This window comes from Ammospiza caudacuta, chromosome 2 (genome assembly GCF_027887145.1).
Source record: "Ammospiza caudacuta isolate bAmmCau1 chromosome 2, bAmmCau1.pri, whole genome shotgun sequence".
Classification (NCBI taxonomy): Eukaryota; Metazoa; Chordata; class Aves; order Passeriformes; family Passerellidae; genus Ammospiza; species Ammospiza caudacuta.
In genome coordinates, this window is record NC_080594.1 from 47282227 (window position 1) to 47306065 (window position 23839).

Here is a 23839-nt window from a genome sequence, read left to right on the forward strand (position 1 = left end):
CCTGAGCTGAAACATTATGGTGGGTAGTGGATGGCCCTTTGGTCTCAAACAGCAAATTAATTTTCTATTAATCACTATTAAGCATTTTCTGCTTAGAGACAGTTTTGGTGCTTGCCTGCCCTAGTCCCTCTGACAATTGCAATTAGAACTTAGTGTTTAATACTGGACTCTTCATCTTCAAAAACAACTACCATCAGGACTTTTCTATTCAGTATCTGCAAAGCTGCTTAGGGGAATTTAAAAAATTAATCAAGACACACAACTTTTTATCAAACAAAAATATTTATTCAAGCTGTAAATGCTATGCAGTATTTAGTCACTGGATGGGTTTAATATAAACATCTACTGCATAATCTTGGTTCCTTAGGAATCCTTGTATTGTATCTGAAACATTGCCCTGTTGCTGTACAGATCTCTTTCAAGAAAACTTGCAATTTTTTTTTTAAAAGATGTCAACAATTTGAGAACAAGAAGAAATACCAGTAAAGAAAATTCTGTAGTTTTGGAGAAAGGTGTGCTCATTCAGCCAAATGTAGGCTGAGCTCCTCCTGCACCCCTTTTGGAGAGTTTGTGTAATAGCTATGACAACCTCTATGTTAAACAGAAAAATGAGATGCAAATCCTTCCATGTCTGGCTAAAAATTTAAGAGTTAGATAATGTAATTTCTCAGCAGTACAAATGAAAGGTGAGGGAACTGACTTTTGCATTAGAACACACTGTAATTCTTGTTTAGCTGTTGCTTCAGTTGAAGTATTCATACTGAGGCATGACCCCACACAAAAAATATGTTGCTTAAAAACAGCTTTTGCATTTGAATGACATTCAGCAGCAAGTACTGTAAACAGAGAAGGCCTGTACAAATTAAAGTTCTTTTCTGAATGAGTGGCTGGGAAAAAGCTCCACCAGATGAGAAATGCTTTTTGAGGTTTTACTGGCCTTATGGTTAGCTATTGTTATTTTTGTTATTTTGTTCAAAGCCTTACAACATGGGCTTGACAGTGATGAAACAACAGAGTGTGAGCACAGTTAGAGCTGAATAGGCCAGTTAAGAGCTGAATATTTAAGTCCCTTTCAGATTCAACAAAACAATGAGAAGTGGCCAAGGTAGCTGCCCCATCTTAGAGTGGTGAGTGACAAACACCACCTTTTCACAGACTGGCTGAGTGCTTCAGAGGGGTAAGTAGAGAAAGCAGCAGAACACAGACAACGTGGTCTAACAGGAAATGTACAATCTTTCTTACATTTCATTTACACAAATTTACAGTTTTGCAATTTAAATGGCTCTATAATTATGCAAGTGCTTTTTCAAAAATAAACATATACCAACTCAATTATATTTACACTTTGCAACCTGCTTCAGAATCAGCACGACTTTGCTATAAAGTGAAACTTCAGTGCACTGAAAGTGCAACTTGCCCTTTAGAGTTAGCTTCTCTTCCCATGCAAAACCTCAGCACTGCTCCACTGAGCTTCAGATGGCCTCACTTCAACTTCTTTTTATTCATTCATCGTAATGCAAAGACAACAAGAACTTGTCCACATCCATTCCTGCTGGAAAAGAATTTGGGAGCTTCTTTTTCTGTAGGAGAGGAAAGTAACAACTGTGTTAAATACAACGAATCTAGGAGAACTGAAGAGTTGGCAAGCATTCTTCCTCATCCATCCACCCATCCACCCACCCACCCACCCATTCCTGCACAAATCTGTTCCTGCACAAATCTGCCCCAGAACTCAAGACACTGCCATGTGCCCTTCCCATGTGCCCCCCTCTATGAAATAGAGCATTTTCCAGGCTCAGTGTTTCAGGAGCATGCTAGAAGTATGGGAATTATAAAGTTATACTGCTTTTTGGTTATTTACATGCAAAGACACCTTTTTGTGTCTCACACCTTGGCTATTTGCCTTTAAATCCTCAAATCCAATGGTACTAAAGAAGGATGCAAGAGCAGCATGAATTCTAGTAAGGCCTACTTGGACTTTGGCTTAATTCCTACATTCCACCTAAAAACTTGGAATTTAGAAACTCATTCATGTTTTAGGAGAAATAACGTAATTGTCATTTGTGTCTATTTAGAGAGTTAGTAGGAGTCACTTGTATGTATCTGAAGACTAAACCAATCTTCAAGCTTAGTTCAGAGTACGCTCAAGAGGCAAAGTTGGAAAAACTGAAAAAGTCTAAATAGGATGCCAGGGATTTGCAATAGCATCTCTGAACCCTTCCATTACAAACAGTACACACAAAGATACCTAATACATATTTAGAATTTTAACTGGAAGAAGTAGATGTTTGTACTTGCCTTGATTTTCTTTTTTTTGCATGGTGTTGGAGAGCTCTGAAGCTCTTTTCTATTTGCAGAACGGGAATTTCTCTCGCCCTCATTCAAGTCCTCGGGTTTCCTTTTCTTGACGGTGCTCCTGAGAGCCCTGAGCTGCTGGGTGTTGTCCTTGAGGGGGGTGGCGGTGCTCGTCCTGGCGATGGCGGCGCGCGACAGGATCATGAGGGTGTGCGCGGCCATGCTGACGCTGTTCTCGCTGCCCGTCTCGCTGGCGGGGCTGCAGGCGGGCAGGTCGGGCGTGGCGGGCGGCACCATGATGCGCGGCGTGCCGCTCTCCTCCGCGAAGCGCCGGCACGTGGGCGTGCGCACGCTGTCCGTCGTGTCCTCCGTGTGCCTGTCCCCGACTCCGGACGGCGTGCGGGGCACCGGCAGCTCTCCGTTCTCGGCGGTCTTGGCAGCGGGGCTCTGCCACTGGATGTCCTGCAGCATCTCCACACACTGCTTGCCAAAGGGGCTGGACAGGCCCAGACCTTGGCCGGAAACTTTCGCAGCTTCTCGCTTGGGCTCTTTTGAGGACAACGCCACAGACACCGACGATTTGCAGCTGCCAGCCCCAGTTGACAGCGACCCCTGCTTTTTGTTCAGCTCTTGTACCGAAGCAACTGTCTTCTCATTCCATAAGGCAACGCTCTGTTGGCCGTTTGAGAGTTTGGCAGTGTCCTGGTTCTTCTGCTTTTCATCAGTGTCCCTTCGTAGCTCATTTTCTTTGTTTGCTGTCGTCTTGTGGAAGGGATCTAATGAAAGCCCTGCAGCTGCCGCCTTCCACTCGGGCTGTGGCTCCTTTGCAGATGCACCTCTGTTGCTGCCAACTTCTGGCCTACACAGAATTCTGGGCAATGTTTTGTCTTTGTCTCTCTTTGGTACCTGTGCCTTAGCAGAGGAACACGCAGAGTCAACAGCAAATGAAGGGCTTTCGTTTCTTTCTTTCTGGGATGAGCTCTTAGGAGGCTGAATTTGGGTGCTTCCTCCTGGAGTAGGTAGGACATTATCAAAGCAAAGCACTCTCCTGTGACTCTCACTCTGTCTGGGATTTGAGCTTGTGCTCTCTGCTGGTGCAACAGGTAAGCTCTCTTCCACTTTCCTTCCTGCCTCCGCACTGGTAAGCTTGTCGCAATTTCCAGCCCTGAAAACGAGATGAAAACATTTCACTGATGTGTTTATTCTTACTAGGCAAGTTAACTTCTGCTGGCTGAAAGTCCCCACCCATCCCTCTGAAAAGCTCTCTCCAGCCTAAATACAAGTATTTGATCAACAATAAAATACACGTACTTTATCTTTTATAAAGACCAAGAGTAAGGAATGACAACTGCAGAAAGCTCAGAGAAGGCTTTCTTGGCAAAAAGGTATCAAACAGAGTCTGCACACTGAACAATTAGGTAGGCTGGGGCTCTTCAGCCTGGGAAGAGAGATCACAGAGGGGAAATGCAACAGAGCTCTGAAGGAAGCTCACAAAAAGGACACTATCTGCTGCTTTTCTTCCAGTAGAAAAACTAAGGGCATGAAATAACACTGGCATTAGGTTCAAAACACAACAAGGACACTGAACACTGCATGTAACTAAACCTGGGAACTTTTTTACCTTGGGATATTGGTAGTTTACTTGACTTCAAAAAGAAACTGAGTGCATTCATGACAGGACAGCCCCTCCCAGAATACTACTTATGGCTCTGGGATCCTTGGAGCTGAAATTCCTAAGAGGCTGCCAGAATATATTGGACAATGTAATCACGTGTGCCTTGTACTCTTCCCTATGCACTTGCTGTGCATGGGGGGACACTGAGCAGGACAAAAAGCTTCTGGTGGGCATCTGGACAACAACATCCAAAGTGCCTGGGGTGTGGTCTCCACCTGACAACCTGCCCCATCATGTGAAAAAGCCACCACTGCACTGTGGAAAGAAAAATGCTTCTGCTCTGTCAGCTCATGCCACTGTTCTGTCTGTGCCCTCTGCCTGGCTTATGCTGCATCTCCCTGCACACCTCCCTCTATGATTTCTAAGAGGAAAAGTCAAGTTTTTGGGATGCTAACTTGGTACCTTTGAAATGGCAGAAAAGGTCTGAGTGGTAGCAGCTTGTTGTATTTCCATGAAATTTGAGATGAGACAGAGGATAGAAAGTGGAAATAAGAAATTACACCTCTTTGCAGGGAAGATTTTGCTCTCTTTGCTATGCAAAACATACATCTAGAGATCAATTAAAGATAACAGAAAGCTGAATTACTGAAGTGGTATTATCCAAGATCTTGCTTCTGTGTTTTTTTTTTTAAATCAGTACTTTTTGCATGCAGGTATATGGTATAACTTGATGTATGCTTGGGATTTTTTAATAAGTTGACTTTAATGGTCCTATTTTATCTCCACTTTTCCAACATTTTAAGTGAGTTCTAAAGAGGTAGTTTTGTTAAGTATGTGATATTTTTCCAATAAAAGATCATTTCACCTCTTATATTTAAACTGAGCTTCTGATCAGCACCTACACTGTTTTGCTCATTCCAAAATCCTTTTCTTTCAGAAGTCCATTAATGGTGAGGAGAGTTACTACTGCAGCCTTGCTGCCTTCTCTCATTTGCCCAACAGAAAACTAGTGCCTACCCCAAGAAATTAAGTTATTCTCATCAACATAAAGTTAGCATGCCGTTGTCCTCACCTTGCATTCAGTTCTCATTTTTAAATGATCAAGCAGAGTTCTAATCTATACAGCTGAAATACAGATGCAGAACCCAATCTTATACACTCTACTGGATCTCTACTGGAGGTCAAAGAGAATGAGACTACACTACAAAACCATGAGTACCACTCATGTGAAAAGAAGAAACAAAGGTTTTAGTCATTTAAATCTCCCAGTATATGTAACAGGCAATTCTCCTAGCTTAGACTCTGCTCAAACAATTTTTATTTGACAATTGAGACAGGAGACAATGAAGACAAAGCTGTACAAAATTAACACAGAAACATTGACGAGACAATTCTAGCACAGTCCCAGCACACATCTGTATGGATACTCCTAGCAGACAGGCAGCAAGAAAGGGGGTACTGCTTATGCCACTACTAAAAAAAGCTCCTGTCTTCACCACTTTTTCTACTGGATAGAAAAATTCACAACAAGAAAAAGAAAGCAAGTTTCAATACTTAGCACTACTGACCTCTGTGTTCGAGGATTTGCATGGCTCAAAGGCTCAGCTACATTTGGTACCAGTTTTCCTGGAACAAGAGATGAAGTGTTAATGAATGATAGGTAAATAATTTCACTGTTTTAGTGCAATGACATTTCACCTGACAGAGAACCAATAAAGAAAAACCCAGCAACAAACTCCACAGTATATTGTAACTTCAAACTTCACTAATTAGTAGACCAGCAAAGGTCCCCAACTAAGAACAAAGAAGAAGCTTGCTGCCTACACTTGGATAACGCACAGCCCTGGCAAGACAAAACAAACTACCCTGGACTTCAAAATGCACAGTGGGGATTTCCACATAGCAGGAAATTAACTCAGGGAACCCTCAGCTATCTATCAGCAAACCAGAATGCAAGCAACGATACAATCCTAGATTTTATCTTAATTTGAAATTTCATTCTATTTTCATTTTTATGTGCAAGCCTACTCTTTTTAAGAAAGGCACATAAACTAAAGCACAAGTTTTCCTTATAACTCCATGTTTCTATTTTCAATTATTTTTCTTTACCCCTTTTCAACACTGAGAAAGGAACATAACTCCAGTCTTGTTACAATTAACAATTTAAAGAAGCAAGGTCGCAATGAAAAGAATATACAGAAGCATATGCCTGAAAGGGCAAAAGGAGAACAGGTAGTAGAGTGTATTTTTTATATAAACATCCAACACTTCTAATAAATATTTTTCATTAATAAAATTTTAGAACTGCTGACTCTTCTAATATCTTCATTACTATGTGGCTTGGTTCCAATGGCAGCAGTAAACTACTTAAAACCAACAAGATGAAAAATAACCAGAAACATAAAGAAAAGTAAACTTCTAAAACTGCCTGAGAGCCTTGAAACATTACATTTTGGAAATAAGCTTGATACAAAAACTGGAATTATGTCATATGTTGGAAGTTCTCTGTAAACTGACCAAACAAGAGTCACTAACTGGAGGTACAGACCTCTCTCATGACAGCCCAGCAGCCGCCAGGAACAGAAGCAGAGATATTTATAAAACTTTTTTTTACTTAGAACTGACTTGTCCTTAGAACCCTCTGCTTTTCTTCTGCCCCTCTCAAGAACGCAAGGCAGGCACCTGTAGTATTCCTGTTTCTTGCTCCAGGAATCTTCTGTGATTTGGGAGGGATGGGAAGCTTTGGGACACTTCCATTGCACACTGGATTAGCCACAGGCATGTGAAGAACCTTGAAAGAATCAAAATATCCTATTACAATTTACCAAAGCACTTCTTATCACTGCAGCTTTAATCTTGAAAATCTTTATTTGTGATGTGCTACCTGGCAGGCAGGTGCTGAGAACGTATTTCCATTCTGTCCTACTACAGAGAGAGGTATCATTCCCACCATTCCTTGCAAAACTGGCTGCACTGGAGATGCAATTATAATGGCAGAACCTAAAAAATACCAAAGTGTTAAAATTGTACAGAAACTAAAAATACTTCAGTAAAAAGAAAAGCTTCTTAAAATTATTGTGGTCAAAACCCGTGGCAAGAACAGCTCTGGATTTTTACAAAAACTTCACTGTCCTTTGCTATAGATCACTACTAGAAAACAGGGTAAGCACCAGTTTTATTTTTAGTTTATAAGGCATTCTTTAGTTAAAGTCTGTTTTCCTTTGTAAGAGGTAGCTCAAAATAAAGTATGATAAACCTATCTTAACATTTAAACTTTAAATTAAAGTGATTTATAAAAAACAGTAAAAGTAACATTAAATATCATATTTAGCTGCCAGATATATGGGAATTATAAAATATGGAAACTATCCTGGCACATTAACTGAAAAGTGGAAGAATATTTTCAAAAGTGAAAGGAAACTGTTCCTCTCTCTATGACAAAAGCATTGAAGGTAAGAGTTACATAAAGAAATCAAATGGCAGAAAAGGCTGTCACCCTAAGACCTTGCATGTACTGGTCTCTGTCCTCAATTAAATGACTACACATAGAAATTCAAAGGTAACTGCAAAAAAGTTCATAGTTTTTGAAAGAAATCTAAATGTGGTGATTACAGCTGGTTTATAGCTGTTTTTTCATTTCAAAAAGCACTCAAGATGTTTATTGCTGTAGTAATAAAAACGCTTGTATAGATATTAAATCATGGAAAGAAATAATGTTACACTTTCATGTTTACTTAAATATACTTCTAATGCAGACTAGGTTTTGAAATATCAAACAAAACCAAGAAAGTGACTTGGGAAGGAATAGATACATCTACCCAGTTATCTACACAAAATATGGATACCTATAACATAGAGCATTGCACTTATAACTGGAATCTTATTAAAATAAAAACCTGTTTTATTTAGCCAAAGTAATGGAATCCTTTCCAATGTAAACCAAAATATGTTTACTACATCTAATGCTGCTAAAATTGTATCAGTTCAGCTTCTGAAATATGAAGCTTTTTTTTTTATTCAAAGTAGCCTGATCAATGACTTCTCATAGAGGTAGTTTTATTTCATTTCTACTAGCAACTAATATACTAAAAAAAAAGTAACTCCTGGATATTTCCAAGTGGCAGACAGAGCAATTTAAAAATCCTTTTACTTTCAATGTTTACTTAGTGGAAAAACAAAAATAACAAACACCACATTTTCAGTACTTTTCTAATAATGAGATTACCCTGTGGGAAGTTTGGGGAGACAGTCTGATTTGCTGGAAATGTATTGCTGGATCTAGGAGGAGTCCGCAACTGCTGTACAGCTGGAGCTTGGGAGGCCAGGGGCATAGAACTGCCAGGCAATACAACCACATTTGATGGTGTTACAGCTGCACCCAAGGCTGCTGGATCAGTCATACACGTGGCTATGTAAAGGTTGCTGGAATTCCCAAAAGCTGTGCTCGTGGCTGGCATCAACTGTATAAATCCCCCTTCATTGGAAAGATGAGTTGAACTTGCAACTGAAAAGCCAGAGCAGTCTTCATTCTGAGTGTTAACCGAGGTCACCACAGGATCCTTAGGTCTAAGCACGAGAAGATTCTGCTCTGCCAGAGCTGAATCCACATTTTTTTCTGTGTCTTCTGAAGTCAGACATTTGGGCAGGCCTGGGGTTTTGGCTGGGGATTTGGCTGGAGATGACAATATTATAGTAGGCAAATTTTCTCCTGTGATGCTGGAAACAGCATTATTTAACTCTGTGTCTGATGCAATAAAGGGATCATCACTGATGATGATCTTGAGGGACATTATATTAGAAGGATCAACATCCATTGGTTGACTACTAGAAGATACACTGCTTATACTTTTGGCCTCAGTACCTGACTCCTCTGCTGAGGATGCAGTTTCAGGGAGAGGAGAGTGGCATATTTCAGAGGTAGTAAGATTGTTTTCAGTGGATACTACAGAAATGTCTGTACATGCATTATTACCAGATGAGAAATATAAACTATCAGTGTCTACTTTTGTAGAAGATGAAGGTTCTTGCATCTCCCCTTGTGTTCCCTCTGTGTTTGGCAGTTCTGAAGGGAGGTTAAAATCTTTCTTACAAGGCTTATCAAGTGTATGCTGATCACTTGAGTAAGTTTTGTTAGATGTATCAACAACTTCAAGCTGCAGCTCTGTTTTGTCAAGATCTGTGATGTCCACCACAGATCCCGCAGCACAGTCTGCCTGTGTGCTCTGGTCCTGATGGTTAGAGGGGTGGCTGGAGTTCTCCTCTGAAACACCAGGCAAGGCATCTGGATCACTGGTTACAGTCTGTTCATTTCCTACATCTGCCAGTGGGCTAGAAATGGAGGAGTTGTTTTTTCTCAGCAGTGCACTGTGGCCAGGGCCCCCATCAGAAGGGCTTCCAGGAAGTCTTTTTTCAGACAGTGATGTATCTGGTGATAATGGACATTTACTTCCTGAGTCAGTTTTGTTTTCACCAGCTATAGTATCCTCTGCCACTGAAATCAAAGGAATCTGTGGAGTACCAGAATGAACGTATTCTAAATTAGGACTACTTTGAGAACTATCACTTAGTGGGCCTTTTTCAATTTCCATAGCACTCTCACTTTCAGATACTAATGTAGATGACTCTTTTGTAATGTAAGTGTCTGCACACTGTTCGTTACATTTGCTGTCAGAACTTGGTCTCTTGTTAGGTTCAGTCAAATCAGACACCGAGTCAAAAGCAATTTCATGCTCTCTGATATGTTCAGGGGTAATGGCTGTAAGTTCTTCAGTCTGCTTCCTTGGTCTACAGTTTCCATGCAGCTGTTCACTGGCTGGACTTTTCTTAGCCATATCATCATCATTAATGTTGGTCTTCAAGGTACATGATGCTTCTCCTAACTGAAAGCCTTTACAGGATAGTGGTTCTCTAGAATTATCACCTGCAAAAGACAGAATAAACCAGTTCCATAATCAGATGATCCTTTTAGAACATTTTAGAAATAACTATCAGTTCAATGGAAAACTATTTCCTATGAAACTAAGTGGGAATAATGTTACTCATCCTTACATTCAAGTTGAGTGGAATATATATAAAAAACATACATAAACTAGATAATCTGGAAAATCAGTTTGCACATTAGTAGTAAGTACACACATGTAAATATCTCAGGTCACTACATCAGATTTCCAGAAGCACAAAAACCATCTCATGATAAAAACCTCTTGGCTCTACTGCTCATATACTTTCACTAAATACCTGCTACTCATGAACTATTGTTAAGAATGGTGGAGACAAAGTAACATCCCCTTTGTCCAGAGTAAGACTCTTTTTGTGTATTAATTAACAGATACATTACAGAATAGAGATAAAAGATTAATATGGTTAGGTGTAAAATATTCTCTTTATGTGTTCCCCAACAGACACTGCAAAGTATCCATTTATTGACATCCTGCTTGCACAATTTTAAAGTACACTGATGGGATTACTGTCAAATGTAATAGATTGAAACTTTGTAACAGGCCAAGTGTATCTGTATGTTCACACAACGTAGAAGTCCACATGGATATTACCAGTGAAAAAATAAAATTCCGAAATTAACAAATTGTCTGAAAATATTTTCATAATGAAAAGTTAACAGAGAAATCTTAGAGGGGAAAAAAAATCAAAACAAAACCATACATCTGTTAGTTTCTTCTGTTCCTAAAGAACTTCCAAATGTTTCCAGGCTATCCTCAGCCACCAGGATTTCGTTCTCCACTCCATTCCGACCAGAAATACCACCAGGTAAGTTCTTGTTTACCTTGCTCTTTCCTATTTTCAAAATAAAGCATGAAAAATGGTTAAATATGTAATTTTCTACATGTATGTCATCACTACCTTTTAAATGAACCAGAGTGTAAAGATCTCCTTATGGTTCATGTGAGGATACCCCTGAAAATTTTACAACAGCAAACAAGTATAAACTATCATCCTGCAGAGCTGGAGTGTCTAAAAAAAAGCAAGAAAATAATCACTGAGCCAGCACAAACCCAGAATATCAGCCACAGAAAAATGCTGCACTTACACACAACTTTATAGCTGTGTATAAATGTATCTAAGAATCTGATTCTGTATTAAGGCATACCAATGTCATTTCTCTGGCAAGAGGCCTGCTGAATTCCTTCACTTTGTCAAGCAATGCTTGGGAAAGCGCATCATTCAGGATGCTTTACAGTAACAGCACAAGTGAGTACAATGTAGCCTACCATAATCAAAGCAGTCAAACAGAGCCTGGAAATCTGGATCTGATTCTGTCTGCTCCAGAATGTCCTGGATAGCCTCTTCTGACATGTGAATTTCACCCTGAGAAAAGACACGAGATACAGAACAGTTAGTTACTTCCACAGCTTAAAAAGAAAAATAGACAAGAAGCGTTTTCTTTGCAGGTTGTTTTTAGTTCTATTACTTCTGCTCAGCACAGAAACAAAAAGAATAATGCTGGGAACATTTCTGCCAGAGATTTCAAAAATCTTAGTGACTGAAGTTGAAGAAATGAGGTTCTCCAAAACCCAAATATGTCTGTCAGACATCACCCCCACCATGTGTGTACTGGAGTATTCTCCAAATAATGGCCACCACTAACCAAAAAGAAGGACTAAATCTCAGGCTACACTGGAAGCTTATGCATGTGGTATAGATGCTGTGAGCCTGTACCAACAAACCACTGGTTTAAAAAAATCCCCAAATTAATCCTAATTTCTTAAGTTTGAATATATTATATATCTAGAAGCCAACACTAAGCAAATGGAAGTTTTATTTCATATGCCAATTACATGTTCTATGTTACAGCCTCCAACTACTTCTTTTGGAAGGCATTTTGGAAAGCACAGCTACATGGGACAGTGCTCTAAGGTTCCTGATTCTTGTTCTGTGGCAGCCCAGGAATAAAATGAGTATCCAATACATACTCAAGCGATTAAATACAAAGTTCTCCTGCCTTTCTGGAGACCCTCTAAGCACTCTCCAACCTTTGATACATATCTCCACCTTTAAGGGTGGATATTCCACGTCATATCCTTGATTTTGTCTCAGGAGCTCTAACCAAACCAAGAAGCTGCTTTATTTCTGCTCAGAAGAGTGAATACAGCTTTGTAGCTCTGTATTTTGACAACTGACCTAAAATCACCAAGCAACAGAAGAATAGCATTTATAAACCAGACACCTCTACTTCATAAGCAGGGAACTGCCTCTCTCCTGTCTTTCTCATGAAGGCTATGAAATTTCTCTCATTAGAAGTCTTTTTTAATTCTATGATTGCCAGCTTGAGACATACAGAAAAATTAAGAGAGAACACTATAATTATGTTTAGTTTGTAGAAGCAGAACACACATTTCCATCAAAAGCAAGAAAATACAAAATTTGAAGAAAAAGTATCATTATTTAGGCTCAAAAAATAATTTCTCTTGCTATACTAAATGATTCATGGTTATCTTGGAGTAAATCACAAAATCAGACCAGATTAAATGTATTTGGAGACAGCAAGGTATTTTAAATTTTTTTTTTTTCTTTAAGGCTATTGATTAGATCCCCAGTCAGAAGCTGGTAGCCAATTACTGGTATGAAAGATTGAGTGAGAGGCAGGCAGTTCTTAAATCCAGTCTGAGTGTAGGGTGACCAGCTAATTACTGACAGAATCAATCCCACTCTCGGCTTCAACCCTGCTGCATGCTTCTGCTGCCTTGGACAGGCATGGGAATGAATTCAGAATGCTAAACTGGCACAAAACGAGCTCCTGCAGAACACCAGTGTGCTGCCAGCTCAGCTCCCTGAACCTGCCCTGCACCACACAAGGTCAGAGTTCACACCTCTGCAAGGGGAGCTGCCCCTGCACAGAGGGGAGCATCAGGGAGGCTCAGCTGTGCTGCAAACAGAAACAAGAAAAGAAAGGATAGGAAGAGGAGAAAATATCCTCAGATGTCAGAGGTTCAGCATAGGTCCATCATTCTCACATGCCTGGGCCTAAAAACAATGTGATCAGGGCAATCTACACCTACCTGAAGTCCAAGGATTTCATCAATTGAAGTCTCCTGTTCTGTGAGACCACTGTCTGTCTGTTTAGGGGCCTGAGCAACACTGCCATCACTGCAACACGTACATCATTAGTTCAAAAGTCAAAAACAATTTTAATAAGAATACATATTAAGTTTAGAGGTCCCTTTTATTACCTCCCCAGGATTTTGTTAATGTTTTCAGCGAGCTTCTCCTGAAGAGATTTGCTGCTCAGGATCTTTTCTCTGGCATTTTCAATAACCAGTTGCTGGAAAACAGTTTTGAAGTGGTCAGGTTTCTATTTTTAACATCACAAGAAAAGGAGCAAAAAACATCAGAAGAAATTTTCTGACTAACCAGTAAAAAATAATTTAAAAATCAATTCAAAGAGAGAAGACTTTTATAACAGAGAGTCATCTGTGACTGCATTACATTGCTACAAAAATCAACCCAAAACATTCCTGTGCTTCTACTCCCCCGAAGGACAGCAAGGCTTAATGTGCCTTCTGGTTTCCATTCTCTGAAGAATTACTGTATTCTGACAGCCTACAGGTATCTTAGCAAAGCAAATAAACCAAGAAAAACAAAACTCTACATAGCCATGTCAACTTTATGAATTTAGTACACACAAGAGCTAGTTCAAATACAAACCAATACATTTATCTTTTAAATGTAATTTCTGTAAAAAACAGGAAGAACAACATGTTAAAGATTAGTTCTCTTGAGTTTGACTTTGTTTCTTAAGTGTAAATACCTTCTGTAGGCATATACTCACTGGGAAGTTACCATCAATTAATTCTTCTAGGGGCTCACTTTCTTTTTCTACTACTGCTTCTTCAGAGTCCTGAGAACTTCTAGCTGCTGAAAGAGGTCCAGATGTTGCAATGTTTTTCCTCTTCTGAGATTCACTGAAACATTCCAGGCAATTTATGACACAGTTTATGAGAAAATTGCAAACAGTAGACCTAATGGTGAGTAAATCAGGTGCTTCTCTTTCTCTTTAGCAAACAAAAGATCTTAATCACTAGAAAATTAAGTACATATTGAAAATGCAGTAAAAGCTGGTACCTGTTTTACTATCTCTTATGCATCTATTGTGTCTGCCTTTAGAGAAGTTATAAATTTAGAGATTGTAGGTAAACAGCTCAATGGCAAACTGAATTCCATGCCCACTATTCAGCATTTACTGCCCCTCCACTACCTGTTACTCTAACTGGTGGTATCAGTTAATGGATCCTAATTAACTGCAACTCACAATCAGATTTGGGCATTACCACTGAAAACAAAGACTTCTCAAGGAGCACTTATTTTCAAAGAAGAAAACAAATCTTAAGTTCCGTAGAAATTTAGTTGATAAATAGGAAAAGTAATGTTTTTATAGGAGACAGTGTAGGCTCTTCTGAAAACATCTATCAGCAGGGGCACTAAAATTACATTTAAAAAAATCAAGACAGATTAGGAAAGACTTGGGGAAAAATGGACATCTGAATCAGAGAATAAAAAATACAAAACTAGTATAAAAGAAGTTTTTCACACAACTTCTAGTGCAAATATTAATATTTTTCTGACGAAATTTACCCAACTCAATAGTTTTATGAAGTTAAATGCACATTTTTATCAATATTAAGAATTTTAATAATTAATTGAAAAGGGCATTTTGGAAGGAACACCAAGTCTCAGCTCCAAGATTATTTGCCTAAGTCTAGTAGGGGAGTAAAGACAGTGTGTACCCAAAGAAGCCTCCTATCAGCCTACTGTTAAGCTCTTTGACTTCCTTTCCTCAACAACAAACAAACACTGGCCCACCTCAGCAGATCTTACATTTGAAACACTCCACCACTAAAGAAAACTTACACTAAAGGTTAGAACACTGTCTAATTTCTAAACAATTAAGCAAGAAAACCACCCAAAACCAAGCAGACATCCCTGTTTACCTTTTTCGCCTTCCTGGAGAAAGCAAGTTTGAATGAAGCTTTCGTTCTTGTGATGTTGGAACTTGAATGTGTATGAGACCTCCTGCTTTATAGAGGGAAAAAACAAACAAAAATAGAAGTCATGATGCAAACACCTTCTCCAGTGACACTGCTAAAGCACTACATGATCTACATGTTGCTTACTATGTTCTAATCAATTCCTGGAAAGTCATACAGAAGAATTTGGTATTATCATGGAAATGAGGACCAGTCCTTTAAAACATATCCTGAACCAGACATCCACTTAATGTGGATCATCCCTATCTGATGAAACAAGTTATTTGGGTGAGGATGAGAGCACAGAACAGAATAACCACAAATTAATGCACTTCTGATTTCTGAACTCACATTGGCAAGCAAGTATGCAAGAGCCCTCTCTCTTTTGGGCACTTATTTTCTTTTAATCACCTGAACCAGTCTGGAGAGCTGGAGAACAAAGCATGAATTTTCTGGAACTTTTTGGTGGAAGATGTTTAGCCCTAATTTTAGTAAACTTCCATTGATAGCCATAGATTTTTCACAGAAAAATAAGGTTCAAAACTTTTTGCAACTTACTGTTGATCTTGTTTTCTTGAGCTTGTGACTGGTTCACAAACAGTGTACTCAGTCTTGCCTGTGGCATACTTTGATTTATTGCTGGCCTGTGAATTGCTTGAGGAGGTACAACAGAAGAAGAGGAATTCTGCTGCCCTGACTGATGGGCTACTGACAACAGTCCTGAGTTTGCAGGAGCTGACTGCTGAAGCATTCTCTGTCTTTTCATTTCTACAATTCCACTTCTTGTACGTACTGGAAATAAAGACAAGATGAAAACACAAGATAAAGGAATTTTTAAAAATTGCTGATATTCACACAAAATTTGTTTAAAAAATCCAAACAATGGAACACCACCCAATCCAGTGAATCTCAAATCTGGGAACAATCACTATCTGTATCTCACACACACTTTTCTTATACAGTACAAATGCTACAGAGAACAACTTATTTTTAAGTAAACCAATTTTTCTTTGTTGACAGCACATTTTCAGCTTTTGTAATGAAAGAAACAACTTTAGATACAAAAGTGTGTTTTTATATTTTAGTTGGATATATGTTTGTATATATAACAAATGCTACAAGACTGTAATGTTTTTATGTTCCTCTCCTACAGAAATCCAACCACATTATAATTAAACCAGCTACAGTTTTAGTTCATCTATGAACCACAAATTAAGTCAGCAGTTTCAGGAGTGAAACAGCAGTTTTTAAACCTTTTAACCATGGAAACTTCCAAAAAAGTTTTTTTTTTTAGCAGAGAAAATGCTATAATAGAGAATTTATGCCCCTTGCAAAAAGCTCAGCTTTTCTTATTTTCCTTTCCTGATCATTAAAGTATTTCACAGACCCAAATGAAGACAACAGACAGGCATTACTGACAGCTGCAGAAGGCCCCTATTTTTTGCCAAAAGAGGTAATTAACATAAAACCTACTGATCCCATGGAATTGACTCAGTTACTTACTCCTCTGGTTAGAAGAAAATCTGAAATCTGAATTCTGCATGCTCCTAAAAAATAAAGCAAGTGACAGAAATGAATGGAAGCACTCAGCTACATACACAGTGTGACACTACCTATCTCGTGATTAATGTCACTCTGATCCTAACCACAAATTCCTTCCGAAAAACCCATTGATTGCTCTTTTTATTCTTTCCAACAATCATCACAGATCCTTCAAGTACAGCTTACTGTTTCATTTTTGATCAAGTAACCACAAAGATATCAGATTCTAAATGAGTCATAGTATATTGTTTTACTACAAGAAGATCACATGCTTACACTAATGCCGTCCTTATTTGCTAGCCCCTCCTTAAAATCTTGAAATGTCTGCTCAACTATCAGCTCTAACATACCCATCTTTCTCACTGTCTCTAAAAGGAAACAGAGAGTTAAACCACTCTCATACAATGATAAGGGGAGTTAGTCAACACAGGGACTCTCAGAATGAAATATTACTTTCTTCATTTCAACACTACATTACCTGATCTGAGAAAGTGTATAGTCTAATTTTTTCCACAGAGATGACATCATTGCTGGAACCTCATTTGTTGTTTCTGAAATAAACCACAAAACAAACCGATGCCCAAAACCAATATATGCTGAGAGAAAAGTAAAATCACAAAATAATTATTATGGAGTGTTTCAGACATCATCTAACTTTAGATGCCTAGTTGCCTTCTTAATATTCTATTAGTTAGAGAGTCCTAACTCCTAATTTAAAGAATTCAGATTGATATGGATACAGTTCTGGTTTAGAAGCCTTGATGAAACTGAATTAATGACTATAATTCTTGGAATTTGCACATGGTGTTGACTCCTCAGCAAACACATGCTAACCTAACCCATGCTAACCCCTCCAACTCACTTCTGGAAATGGCATTCATATTCCCAAGTCACTTTTGTGCCTTTGAATATCATAACCTGGCAGACAGGCCTTTAAAAGTAATAGTTTATTTTATGATATGACCCAAACAGGTAAAAACATTTGGTCTTTCTGAAGCACAGAACATTAGAAGTGTGATGGAAAAGATAAGTAAACAGTTCAATTTACTAAATTTTTCAAGATGCCAAGTACAAAGCATTTTGAAGGAAGTACATGTGTGTTTTAGTTACCATTTCTGTCAAAGATAGTGTGAAAGGAAAAAAATGTTCAGAAATGTTCCATGTATAATTTTTAATACCAAGCACCATTAAAATATGATAATACAACAGATATCAAAGACCTCTAAGATTTGGAAACATTCATAGGCTTGATAACTAATTTAAAAACCGGCAAATGCTTTAGCTCTGCCTGCAGTATTCATACAAAATATTAAGTAGTTCTGAAACTATTTTAGTTAATCTTAAAAACAAGATAAGATATATGTTACACCATAGGACTCCTCCTGATTATTTCATGGAATCACAATACCTTAGGTTAGAAGGGATCCACAAGGATGATTGAGCCCAACTCCCTGCTCCCCACTGGGCTACCTAACTCCAAACTATGTGACTGAAAGCATTGTCCAGATTCTCCTTGAACTCTGACAGGGCTCAGTGCCATGAGCACTTCCTTGGGTAGCCTGTTCCAGTGTCTGACCACTCTCTCAGTGAAGAACCCTTTCCTAAGATCCAATTTGAACTTCTCCTGACACAGCATTTCACTTTTCTCTCATTCTGTTGCTGGTCACCTGAGAGATAAGCACCTCCCCCCCTCCTATTGATAGTACAAACAATAAACAGTATAATTTCATAAGCATAAACCCATACATTTTGCACATTTTATTATATCTCTATGCTTTTGAGATATAAAAATGCTCACAATTGAAGTGAAACTATATGCTAGCACATGCAAACTAAGATAATCAATTACTTTTCCTCACTAGATCTAGTGGCTGTTGGCTGTGTAATTTGGTAACCTTCAAATTGTAGCCTAAATGGGGGATTACTCTTAGACCATACACCTCTTCCTCAAGGAGGTCACAAGAGATAAATAAAAATAAAACAACACCTCATTCTGAAGGCTTACCTTTTGTTTTCATGGCTACATATTCATTAAGAATAGTTGTCAAGTTTTTTCCACACAGCGACTGGAAAAAGAAAACAACTGATCTTAGAATTTTCACTAAAAACTTCTGCTTCATCTACTGTAGCACATCATATTTAACGAGTTCTTTAGCACTCTACACCATGCTGACCCTCAGTACCAGGGACTGCACTTGGGAGAGAGCCATCAATGGATTAAAATCCTCTTATGTACCCAAAATGTGAAGTACTCTATCTCAAGGCACAACACTGGTAGTTAGAGCTGTCTGACCTTCACTGACCTTTTTTATTATGGAATAAACCCATGAAAAGTAGATGATGAACAGCATGATGCTCATTAGTCTCTTACTGATGAGCAGTAACTAATGAGTACATATCATTGTAGAAAAGAACATGCACTAAGATGCAAATGTGAAGGAACCTCTGTCTGAAGCCAAATTTTTAACAGTCACACAGAATTAACCTTCTTATCATGTTTACTTGTCCTGTAATTTTAGCTTACACAAAGATAATTAAATTTTTAAAGTTACCACTATGCTGTCTGTACCTTCCTCTCTTGTTTACTAGTGGGAACTCTACAAGACATGACAAATAGAGCCCTTCATTGCAAGTATTTGAGCTGCAGTAAGAATTCTGTCTTACATACTATGATATCACTTTGATGTGAATAATAGAAAAACATTTCTGCTGTGAAAAGGATGATTATAAAAAAGCTTTATTAATCTGGATAACCTATCTACATTTAGGTTTTCTAATTTTTGATGGCCACAGCTTGGTTCTCAGCTCCCTAACACCAAAGTACAGATGACTGAACACTTGTAAATGAAATAAATTCAACAGTCTGTTTTGAAAAGGTGCATCAAGAAAGTGCACCTTGGATCTCAGAAAAAACTTCCACAAATTTTGAATACTGGACAAAGTCCCAGACCATGAAATTAACTAACATACTAGAAGAATGAAACAGAAAACATGAACAGGACACACACATAAACACTAAAAGTTTGATACACAGCAATACCTAAACCCTGTAATTTGCACAGTGTAGTAAAAATTCCATTTTGTATATTTGTTTAAAATGCAAACTATCTAATTATGCTCTAGCCCTACACATGTATCTACAGATGTAGCTTCACACTATTCATGCACACCCAAAATTCTGCCTTTCACTCAGAACAATGGATATGATACTGAACAGAGAGGCTGAACACAGTTTTTGTCAATAAAGTTTGGCAGACTCAGGCAAATCTGAGGTGCCTTACCTAAATATTTACAATGTACCTGAAATGGAACATTATTGGCTGCCATGTCTAGAACAGGAAAGTGATCTTCAGTAAATTACAAAAGCAGCCTTAAAATCAATAAAACCCTTGTAAGAACACCCTTCCATAAATCAACCTCAAAGCTGTAATGCAGACTAAGCATAATATGCTGAAACCAATTTGCAAATTCAGTTTGCATATTTCACACTTAAACGTTTAAATGTTTCTTAGTAAGCTTAAATACTGGAAACCAAATAACTGCTAATATCATAGGATGAAAAACACTAAACAAATCAAATATCAAACAGTTTAAGCAACATTTGAGAATTAATTGTTACAGTGAGAAATCCCCAATATTGTTTTCCATGGATGCAAAACAATATAACTTTCTGCTTTGCAAATACAAACTCACCAGCAAGCAGGCTGGAATAAAACCATCTTCTGTACAGTGCTCTGCATATTCTTTCAAATCTGAGCTTTCCAGAATAAACTGATGGCAGGTAGCTTGAAGATTTTCCTGTTGCAAGTAGCCTGCAACAAATCAGATAGAAAACTTTGCCATTTCATTCATTACTTCTGCTCAATAGGCATCAAAGCTGGATACAGTGTTAGAACAATCAGATAAAAATTTATATGTAAGAAAAGAAAAGTTATGTTATTTTGAAAATACCTAAGTTCCTATCAGATATTTAACAGTTAAAACCCAGAAGAGCAAAAAATAAAGATTGGAATTACACTGTATTTACAAAGTATTCAAGATTGAAAGTGAGGCAATATGAACAAATTTTGGTCTATCTTTAGTACACACAAGAAAATAGAAGTTCTTGGCTCAGAAGGCTGACAAACAAACCCTCATATGGGCTGAACCACCCTACTTGATACTCCACCAGAAATCTACAACATTTTGTTAATAAAATGCATTGCTATGAGAGTAATTCTCCAAACGTTGTACTGTTTGAAAAGAGGTAAAACCTGTACAGCTGCTTCAACAATGGATAAGATTAAAAATACTGGCATTTTACAAAAACTAGTAACAGAAAAAGGTTTTTTCCCCTCCTCACTTACAGTAATTTTCATTTAGGATAGATGTACTAGATGCAAATTGTGCTCTCTACACCCTAAGACTCAGTAATTATCAGCACAGGAAATGCACTGACAAAGTTTTTTCCAAAATTCCGTTCCTCATCAAATATATTCTGCTTTAATCAATATACCCTGCTTTAATCTTCAAACACCTTAAACACTAAAAGACAGAAATGGACCAATCCTAATGAAGGATTTTAGAACAAAGACCCACAAAGAAAAGGTTTCTTCTTTCTTGCTCTTAGCAGAGCTTAGCATGGAATGTTTTAAGGGAAAGATAAACCATGTGCCTAGTTAAACAATGCAGGACATATACATTATCTATTTCAATGGACCCCCAAAATGGTCTACCTCAGCTCATGAAAAAAATGCACCCTTTAAGTTTAAAAGAAAACAAGTATCTTTCAGCAGATCTGAATACAGCTGAAGAAAACAAATAGTCTTTCCAACATGCAAGCCTTGTTCAAGTCTTCAACAAGTAGGCAAACTTGAAAGTTAAACACAGCCTGGGAATAACCACTGTGAATTTAATCACAATGTATGAGCAGGCCTATCTGACAGAAAACATTAGTGGGATGGATAAGGAATATCTTATTTAATCTTTCAATTACATTTTTCTAGAAAAATCTCAAGCCACAAGTGGCTGAATGTGTATTTCTCATAAACACAATGATACCTCCCTGTTGTCCAGGGTAGATGGGGTATGAGGCTCGGTGGAGCTCTGATCTGTGCTGGTATGGCTGCTCTTACAATCAAACTCACCTCAACACCAACACAACAAGCTGCAATTTCTCTTTCTTGAACCTGCTACTACAGTATCACAAGGGATGGCTGAATGCTCGCGTACGTTTTACACACACCAATTTCCTGGTAATAAAGCATTCCAAAGGCTGAATATGCCTCTGCAGCTGGCCCAAAGTGCCTGTGCTCACACTGTATAATGACACAGGAGTATGTGATCCCAAAGGTTGCCAAATCAAATTAAAGGCACAAAAAGTAATGTATCTTTTGAACATATGGAAATTCTTCAATATTTTGTTCTACCTTAAGAAACGTCTAACCCATAGGACACATTCACTCTATCAAATAGGAAAAGATAAATGTCCTTATGCATGTTCCTGTTCGTGAGCTCAGCTTAACATTTAACCTTTGTTTCTTGAACAAATATTCATCAACCTTCCCATCACCAGAAAGATTTTGGGGGGAGCTTGAGGGAGAAAGATGGAAAAGCTGCACTGGGAAGTCTGTTTACCCACTGAAATTCAGAGATGCCTCACAGAAGAGGAATCCCTATTAGAGAACAGAAATGGTTACAAGGAATATCCTGCTCTACACCCTTAGGTTGCTCAGAGGTTTCCCAGACATGATGCATGCTCCACGCCACAACAGACACAAGATAGGATGGATCACTCTCAGTGTACATGATGCCAAGATTGTGTACTACATCTTCAAGTCTCTGGTAAGCACATAAGAAAAATATTCTACCTGGAAACTTGTAATTTCACCAATCTTGTTTGGAAGACTGCAATGAGAGATCTCACTTGTATGAATTCAAATGTTCTTTTACAGTCCATAGAGCTTCTAAAAATCCTGTTACTTCACAGTAATAAAAAAACTGCATCTCTTACTAGCCTATTTTCTCAAGACAATAGCAAATAGCGTTTCAGGTAGTATTTAAAAAGAAATTGTGGTGGGGGAACACTGAAAAAGAGAGTAATGGCTTTGGATTTTAAAAAACTGTGAACAACTGAAAACTGAATCTCACAGGGCAAGCTGCCAGGAAATCTTGGCAACCTGTGCCAATAGGTTCTTACTATGTGTGGGACTGAAATATGTAGGTCAAATTTTGCTTACCATCGATTTGCTCTCACCTTCGACAGGATCCAAATAATCCAAAGCATTAAGTAATTTAAAAAAAATCACTGTCTGCTGCCAGTGTCCTGAACGCACTTATGCTGTGCTTTCCACAGATTCTGGTCACGCCTGAACTTTTAGTGCACCCTCAAAGGTGAGCAAAACACAGCCGGAAAGAAAAACCATCTGACCCTTAACGCAGCCTTCCCTGGGATTTCAGGTCACCCTCGGACTCCTCCTGAAATCAGGAACTGTTCAAGCCCCGCTCAGCAGCTCCCAGTCCGCAGGTGGGCACCGGGGACCACCACGTTTCCCCGGAGCCGTGCAGAAGCCGAGCCCAAGGCACGGCCGGGGAGCGGCCTGGTCCCTCAGCACCCGAATCCCTCAGGAGCCAGCTGCGCCCGCTCCCCGGCAGAGGCCGGGCCGGAGAGCGGCGGGGCCAGCCCAGGGACCGCCCGGTACGAACCCCGGCAGTGACAATCCCAGCCTGGGGGGACCAAGAGGCGCTGCCGAGGACCAAGGGCGAAGCCGGCTGCGTCCCGCCGCGCCTCGGGCGGCTGACAATGCCCGGCAGAGCCCTCCCGGCGCGGCCGGTGGTCCGCGCCCCACCCGTGCATCCCTCCGTCCCTGCCGGCTCACTCACCCAGCACCAGCCGGGCCACGTCGGACGGCAGCAGCATGGCCCGAGGCGGAGCGGGGCACGGGCGGGCGCAGCTCCCCGAGCGCAGCCGGCCGCCCCGCCACCCAGGCGAAGGCGCGGAAACTCCGCCAGCCAGCGCCGCGCCCGGCCCCTTCCGCCGGAACCCGCCGCGGCCGCTCATCCGCTTCCAGGTCCGCCCGCAGCCGCTGCTTCCACACGTGAGCCCCGCTCGGCTCCGCGCCGCGCCGCCGGGAGCGGGGCTGCGTGCGCCCCGGCCGAGGTGAGGGGCCGGGCCCGGGCGGGGCGGCCGCGGCCCCGGCAGCGGGTGCTGAGGGGCGGCTCGCGGGCCGCGGGCGCCGGCGCGGGGGGCGGCGGCCCGGGGTTGCCGGGGACCGGAGCCGCCGCTCGGCGCTGCGGGTCTGCCTGTGCCGAGGCACCTCGCAGCGCCTCAGCCAGCTCCTCTCTTCGCCCTTCACGGTATTCGGTCGCCTGCATTCCCCTGGGTCGGTCATGTAGCGCGTGAAAGTGGCCGCCATGTGGTAGTTAGAAA

At 39.9% G+C, this 23839-nt stretch overlaps 1 protein-coding gene across 1 annotated transcript; it reads right to left on the reverse strand.

Moving 5' to 3' along the window:
• Positions 1 to 269: 269 nt before the first annotated feature.
• Positions 270 to 23436, reverse strand: LOC131572125 (protein NPAT). Its single transcript, XM_058825084.1, has 18 exons — positions 23293 to 23436; positions 20125 to 20243; positions 18437 to 18497; positions 16910 to 16982; positions 16393 to 16436; positions 15448 to 15681; positions 14854 to 14938; positions 13695 to 13827; positions 13096 to 13187; positions 12925 to 13012; positions 11137 to 11233; positions 10571 to 10702; positions 8136 to 9830; positions 6795 to 6910; positions 6593 to 6701; positions 5479 to 5536; positions 2299 to 3460; positions 270 to 1580 (listed from the first exon to the last, which is right to left on the reverse strand). The coding sequence occupies exons 1-18, from the start codon at positions 23327 to 23329 to the stop codon at positions 1503 to 1505; spliced, it is 4413 nt and encodes a 1470-aa protein (XP_058681067.1). The 5' UTR covers positions 23330 to 23436; the 3' UTR covers positions 270 to 1502.
• Between the last annotated feature and the right edge of the window lie 403 nt (positions 23437 to 23839).

What these genes read in the sequence shown, in the direction of transcription:
- LOC131572125 (XM_058825084.1), bottom strand. Translation starts at nt 23,329, where the DNA reads ATGCTGCTGCCGTCCGACGTGGCCCGGCTGGTGCTGG. An exon ending in CGTGGCCCGGCTGGTGCTGG is followed by an intron (nt 20,244 to 23,292) that starts GTGAGTGAGCCG and finishes GATTTGTTGCAG; the next exon opens with GCTACTTGCAACAGGAAAAT. An exon ending in GCAAAAAAAAGAAAATCAAG is followed by an intron (nt 1,581 to 2,298) that starts GCAAGTACAAAC and finishes CCTCTCCTACAG; the next exon opens with AAAAAGAAGCTCCCAAATTC.